At 36.7% G+C, this 7,816-nt stretch overlaps 1 protein-coding gene across 4 annotated transcripts in view; it reads left to right on the top strand.

Annotated features, from left to right (window-relative positions):
* Window positions 1-7,816, top strand: part of DNM3 (dynamin 3) — a 717,102-nt gene that overhangs the window by 103,791 nt on the left and 605,495 nt on the right. For all 4 annotated transcript variants that reach the window (XM_023738465.1, XM_012557752.2, XM_004384112.3 and 1 more), the window contains exon 2: window positions 2,864-2,937. In XM_023738465.1, coding sequence (XP_023594233.1) covers window positions 2,864-2,937 — 74 coding nt within the window. The remainder of the gene's footprint in view (window positions 1-2,863; window positions 2,938-7,816) is intronic.

Below are 7,816 nucleotides of genomic sequence, written 5' to 3' on the forward strand. Positions count from 1 at the left end.
GGCTGAGTTCTTTATCTCTTCATTTGATGTTCTAGGGTTTCAGGATTGTTGATTCTCTGTTTGGCTTAGTTTTTCGTATCTTTGTTGTGGAGGGACGGCGTGGTGCTTCTGCCTAGACCGCCATCTTGCCGGAGTCTCCAGGAGAAACCCATTTATACTCTTAATGTAAACTTATGTTTGCTTAATTAAAAAGTAAAGAAAAGTGTTTGATGTATTTGTGGGCTTACTTTTCAGCCCAACACATGATAATTATTTGCTATTTAAAGTTCTGGATACATTCTGTTTTGCTTTAATAATGTTCAAAGGGATTGTTACTAAGTCTACATTATTAACATATGGGCACAAGCATGAGTCAAAACAGGTTCAAGCATGAAGGTGTTGAGGGACTAAACTTTCTTCCTTCTCTCCTTTTCTTCCATTTTTTTCTTTTATTTTTGAAGAAAATATTTCATTGATTTTCCATTAAATGATGTTATTCAGGCATTTGAGACTGTGTATTACTCTTTAGCATGGATTCATCCTAAAACCTCATTTATGGTCCTCACAGCTCCAAAAGATTCCCTACAACATTTTACTCTGGAGTTTTGTTTTGTTACTCCCTTTGTCCCTCTGATTGTCACATTTATCTCTTTTTTTGGTTCTAGGCACAGAGTTAAGTGCTCTGCTCATTTTTATTAAATTTTAAATAATTATTAATATCATCCAATAGCAAATATTCTACTGTAGTTCCTGGGGAATATTAAAAGTGTTAAATACACACACACACACACACACACACACACATTTGTTGTTGCTGTTGTTAATTGCCATCGAGTCAATTCTGACTTTCTGACTCATGGTGACCCCATGTGTGCACAATAGAACTGCTCCATAGGGTTTTCAAGACTGTGACCTTTTGGAAGAAAATTGCCAGCCCTGTCTCTTGAAATACCAACCTTTCGGCCGGTGGGTAGTTGAACACTTAACCATTTGTACCATCCAGGGAATTCATATATATATATATATATATATATATATATATGGATATATTTAAAACACCAATATAAGAAGAGTAATATCAATCTCTCTCTTTTCTGAACTCCAGGGTAGTTTATCTGCTCCTTTCTCTAATGGGGAGCCCTGGTGACATAGTGGTTAAGAACTCGGCTGCTAACCAAAAGGTCACCAGTTCGAATCCTCCAGCCGCTCCTTGGAAACCCTATGGGGCAGTTTTACTCTGTTCTATAGGGTTGCTATGAATTGGAATCGACTTGACAGCAATGAGTTTTTTTTTTTCTCTAATGGTGTTCTATGTGTGTGTGACTTTGTGTTCCTATTAGATTTCAAACTTCTGGTTCCCACAACATCTACCTAGCATGGCCCACCACCACATTGTCTACCTAGTGTGAGGCCGTGCCCACAGCATCTCATTAGCACATTTTAGTTTCTCAGTGAATCTTTTCTTTTAATGACTAAATAAACCAAAAAATCCAAACATGTTAGTGACATTCTAAATGACCTATAGCACTTCCAGTTAAGGAGTAAAGTCATTTAACTTTTATTATTTCTACTGTCATAGAATATACCCTAAGCCTGTTGCTGTCGAGTCAATTCTGACTCATAGTGACACTGGCACTTGCAAAATATACAAGTCGTAGTAGGGGAAGATTGCTTAAGTCTATCTCTATAGCTCTCCATTCTAAAGTATCAGTTCAGCTAAAGGCTTGGGTTTTGTAGCATTCTTGTTGGCATTTGTCTATTTATTAAGCTGTTTATTGAAAATCTATCTGTGTTGAAGCTCTGTTCTGTCAGATTTCCTAGAAAACTTGTCGTTATTGCCCACTGAATCATTTAATAACATATCATGACTTCAGGCCGGTAAGCAGCGCAATCCCTAGAGAAGTTGTCTAGAATATAGATGTTGCACACCTCCCCTGAACATTCTGAACTTCTAGATTCACATGGGTTCTGGACGTCTGAGGTTATTCTAACACTTTTCAGTGGTCCTGGAACCACTCTCTGAGAAACACTGAAGTTGAATCAAAAGTTCACTATGAATGGAATGCTGTGATTTTTTAAATGATAATTCTTCTAAAAGTTGTGAGGCATTCTGAATGTGTTTAAAATTTGTGTTATAAAGATGAATTCTTCTTTGACATTGCAGAATCAATAATGATTTATGTGACATTGCAGATGTAATTATATAATACTTTCTTCACTGCAATTTTACTGGTCTAGTGTATATTAACATGCCATTTTAAGCAAGATCTTTATTTATCAAAAACTCCCATTTATCAGGAATGAGAACAAATGTAAAACCTAAGTTGCAATTTTTTTTCCACCTGTTAATTTTTACAGATACAATATTTACCTCTATTTGATACCACATTTATATAGGACTTTTTTTGGAGAAAATTTTCAGGATACTGAAAGATACAATGTACCTTTCATAATCGTCATTATTAGATGGTGCTAATATTGATCTTGAAACAGGACAGAGTACTGAATTTTTTAATCATGAAAAAGTTTAAGGATTAATTTCAGTATTAAATGTTTTTACTGATTTTATTAATTCTGATTCTCTGAAAATCAATAATGAATTGCTAACGTACAGAAACTTAATGCAGATTTTTATAATTATAGCTAAATGATTGATGTATTCCAGTGAAGTCATTATAAATCATGCACTTGGATTAGTATTCAATATAAAGGCCTCCTACCTTCTTTTTAAATTTAGCAAATACTTCTTTGATAATATGGGTCTAGTATTATTTAGATGAGTGATGCACTGAAAGTTTGAGAATTGCTACAGAACTTGACATAAATTTATAGATGGTCTGAATTCCTTAATGCCTTAATCTGTTATTTCTTTTTTTTTTTTTAGGGACTTTCTCCCTCGAGGATCAGGCATTGTAACAAGACGGCCTCTTGTGCTGCAGCTTGTTACTTCCAAATCAGGTAATGAATGAAGAGGTTTACTGCATGGATGACCACATCCTGTGGCACCTGTCGCCTCTGTTCCTGGGTGCTGGGTTGTAGCATGTCTTAGTCATCTAGTGCTGCTTCAACAGAAGTACCACGAGTGGATGGATTTAGCTAAAAGAAGTTTATTCTCTCACAGTCCAGTAGGCTACAAGTCCAAATTCAGGGTGTCAGCTCCAAGGGAACACTTTCTCTGTCAGCTCTGGAGGAAGGTCCATGTCATCAATCTTCCCTTGGTCTGGGAGGTCCTCTGCACGGGAACCTCAGGTCCAAAGGACGCGCTCTGCTCCCGGCACTGCTTTCTTGGTGGTATGAGGTTCCCATGTGTCTCTGTTCGCTTCTATCTTTTATATCTCAAAAGAGATTGCATTAAGACACTATCTAATCTTGTCAATCAGTCATCTTGTCATCAGTATAACCTCATCACAGTGATAGAATTTACAACACATAAAGAGATCACATATAATCTCATCATAGTGATAGAATTTACAACACATAAGGAAATCATATCAGATTACACAATCATACAATACTGGGAATCATGACCTAGCCAAGTTGCTACACACATTTTTTGGGGGACACAATTCAATCCATGACATAGCAACAGAAACATTTTTGAGATCACACTCTACTTTGGGCAGCTGCCTGCATTTCTGTCCAAAATGCTCACTTTTTCATTGCTTTTTCAATTCCTTCGATCACATTAAGAGGAAGGATTCATGTGCATATAGATTTTTTTAGCACCTACTTTTTTTTCTGACTAGAAAAATAATGTTTTCTCATTTTAATTCATTTATATAATTTTACAGTACAGCATAACTACTAATAACCCTTTGATAGACTTCCTTCGTGTATGTGTGTGTTTAGGGTATTTTTTTAAAATAAGAAAATTCAAGCTCTATCTTACATATGTATGTATACATATATTTGTATATGTGTGTCTATCTCTATCTCTATACCTAATGTGCTGTACTTGCCCCTTGCTTTAACACCCTGATAATTTGTTAGGCAAATGATGCCTTATTTTAATTTTATTTCTTAGCAACTAGTGATGTGGATTTTTTTTTTTTATATTTATTTGCCATTTGTAGTTCTTCTTTTGTGAATTGTCTATTTCTATATTTCCTCATTTCCTTTTGGGGATTTTATTACTTTTCATATCAATTTCTTCGAATGCTTAAGATTAAGCACTCATAAAGATCATACCTCATTAATTGCAAATATCTTATTCATTTTTTACTTTAAAGAATCTCTGCTGAGTTTGAGCAAAAGTAATGGACTCAAGTGTGGTTACTTGATAAAAAAATGAATTTCTTACAAATCTACAGTGCACCAGGCAGTAATCTAGGCTCTGGGGATATAGCAGCACCCGGGACACAGATCCTGCCCTTGTGCTGCTTTACATTCTGGTTCTACCATTTTTAATGTACGGAGATTTTCCTCATTATGGTCGTGAAATATATATGTTTAAGTTTAAAGAAAAGTAAGTATTTAGCACAATTATCTTCATTTTCATACTTTTGCCCCTACATTTAGTTATTTACTTTATCAGAATTTTTAAAAATATACGTATGCTAAGGCTCCAAATAATTTTTACTGCGTACATTCTCCTTTATCTTATATTACATTGCTTTAACACCACCTCTGAATACCTTTTCTATTCCATCGTGCCGATACCACAGTGTTTTACTTCCGTGGCTTTTTAATTTGCTTTAAAGGAGCCCTGGTGGAGCAGTAGTTAAATGCTTAACTCCTAACCAAAAGGTTGACGGTTCGAACCCACCAGCTGCTCTGCAGGAGAAAGATGTGGCAGTCTGCTTACGTAAAGATTACAGTTTTGGAAACCCTATGGGGGCAGTTCTACTCTGTCCTATAGGATCACAATGAGTTGAAATCGACTTAATGGCAATGGGTTTATAATTTGCTTTAATATCTGTCAGGGCTATAGTCCTTCCCCCATTACTTATTTTTATTTAGGGGTTGTTTTCTATTTGTGTGGCAAATTTTAGATTAATTTTGTAAAGACAAAATGATTGCTACTAGAAATATTTTAAACCTATAGATTCACTAGGGAAGAATTGATACCTTTAAACTATTCGATCTTCTTTTTAGTCCAGGGGTCATGCTATATCCTTTCATTTACTCAAATCGTCTTAGTAAAATTTTTGATGGTCTTCATATAGCCTCCACACAGTTCTAGTTTAGAGTATTCATATATATTTTTTGTTGTTCTTGTGGTTTAAGTGGGATTTTTTTCCATTAAATTTTCTAACTCCTTATTGCTGATTTATGGGAATGCTGTTGGTATTTTAAAGAGCCCTGGTGGTGCAGTGGTTAAGTGCTTGGCTGCTAACCAAAAGGTTGGTGGTTTGAACCCACCAGTGGCAATGAAGGAGAAAGACGTGGCAGTCTGCTTCCATAAAGATTACAGCCTTGGAAACCCTATGGGGCAGTTCTACCTTGTCATATAGGGTTGCTGTGAGTTAGAATCGACTCAACTGCACACAACAACAACAACATTGGTATTTTAATTTTTAGTTAGCCATCCTACTCTACTTTTGAGAGTTTAAAATATTTTTAATTTATTTTGTTCGGTATTTTAGTTACAGAGTCATTTCATCTGCATATCTTAATTTATTTAACAAATTCTTAACATGAAAATAGTGGGGTGGCTGAGGAAGAAGGCTTAATGACCAGAATGTTAATAACCTTCTTTGCAGTGGAGACCTTTTGGTGAGTATTGACATGGGAAAAAATATTCTTACACACTGAGCTAATTTAAGAAGCTGTACCACATGCCTTTTCCTTATACCTCCTTGCCTCCATTTGCACCCAATCTTGTCCCTTCTAAGCCCCTGACCAGTCTTTCATCACTTCCCATTAATTAGTGAGGATCATACCAAATGCTCTGCCTTTCCTTTCAGGCAAAGGAGGTGAGAAATTCTTACCTCAGGGAGAACGGACCTTCCCTGTAGCCCTTCAGATACTCATGAATGGGGCTTTTACATTGCAGCAGTCTACTCCAGCTGATGCCAGCTGAGAACCAAGCTCAATTATTTTCATCCCAAATAAGCTACTCATGGGGAAATCCCACGTGACCATAGGCTTAAGTTCATGGAGGGCTAACAAAATGGCAGGAGGAAGTAAGCCAGGATGTGTGTCAACTGCTCGTGCAATTTACTTGTGCCTTTAGTACCTAATTGGAATCCGTTCCATATATTCAAATTTCTCTTGATTGATTTATTCATTCAATACGTATTTATCGAGTGATTATTGTGTGCCAGGTAAAAATCCCCATCATCATGGAGCTTACATCCTAGTTGGGGAGAGACCAACAATAAGCAAAACACATAAGCCAAAGAAACACATAGAATGTTAGCTGATGATAAGTTCTATGAATAGAACTAAGTTTTATAAAGTTCTATAAAATAAGTAAGCAGGTTAAGGGCATAAGCCATGCCAGGGTGGGGTGGGTTTGCTGTTGTATATAGGATGGCAGGGAAGGCCTGTCTGAAAAGGTGATAATTGAGGTTTCTGAAGAAAATGAACAATCTAGCCTTGATGGTATCTGTAAATGAGAAGGTTCTAAGATAGGAGCTGCTGTGTATTTGAAGTTTATCAAGGAGGCCGGGGGGCTGGAGATGGAGTGAGTGAGGAAGGGTAGTAGGAGATGGCGCAAAGAGAGCCAATATGATGGCAATAAAAAAGAGCCTGACTGGGTAGGGTCTTGTGGGCAGGGAGCCTTAAAAGGGAACAAGATAGGAGGATTAGAGCTTTAAAGTAAGTGCCACTGAATGTAAGAGAGAGAGAGAAAGGATAGAGTAACTGAGGGATTGGAGAACAAGAGAGGAATTAGCTTTACACACGAGGATGACGGAGGGATACGTCTTCTATTGCAGCCAAATCAAAAGAGGAAAATGTGGGGGAAGCTGCAGGTTTAATTCTGTACTTTTAGTGTTAGAGAGTTGAGGCATCCCTCATTTGAGGAGAAAGTAGGAGACAATGTATTTGCTGATAATGATCATTTTGTCTTCTCATTTCCACTAGTTGTGCCCTTTATGTCTCTTTGATGTCTTAGTTCACTGGTCAGGACTTTCAGAATAGTGTTAAGTAGCTATCCTTCTTTTGTGCTTATGATGAAGATGCCTCTTGTATTAAACTATGTGTATAATGTTTACTATTTGTTTATCCTGGTAAATAAATATTTTAATCCCAGTTTTTAAATGATTTTTAAAGCATCATAAGTAAGGTATAGAAGTTTATTGAATGCCATTTTGGCGTTTATTGAAATGATCATTTAAAAAATTCTTTCATCTGTTTACCCTTGCGTTTATAGATTTCTTATTTAAGTTTCCTTGTAGTCTTAAGATATACTTGATTATAGTAACTTATTCTTTTTTTAAAATTTTTTTTTATTGTTGTAATTAAATGAAGTTTACATTTCAAGTTAGACTCCCGTAAAAAAAAATTTTTTTTTTACATACATTGTTAAGAGACCCTAATTGCTCACCCCATCCTGCGACAGCACAGTCCTCCTTTCCGCCCCTGATTCCCCATGAGCATTCAACCAGCTCCTGACTCTCTCTGCCTTCCCATCTCAGCTCTGGACAGAAGCTGTACCTTTGTTCTCTTGTATCTACTTGACTAAGAGGTACATTCTTCATGAGTATCACTTTATGTCCCACAGTCCAGTCCAATCCCTGTCTGAAGAGTTGGCCTCGGAAATTGTTTTAGTTCTGGGGTGATAGAGTCCGGGCCATGCTTTCCGGGGCACTTCCAGTCTCAGTCAGACCATTAAGTCTGGTCTTCTTACTAGAATTTGAGTTCTGCACCCCATCCTTCTATTGCTCCATCA

This window comes from Trichechus manatus, unplaced genomic scaffold (genome assembly GCF_000243295.1).
Source record: "Trichechus manatus latirostris isolate Lorelei unplaced genomic scaffold, TriManLat1.0 scaffold00117, whole genome shotgun sequence".
Taxonomy (NCBI): Eukaryota; Metazoa; Chordata; class Mammalia; order Sirenia; family Trichechidae; genus Trichechus; species Trichechus manatus.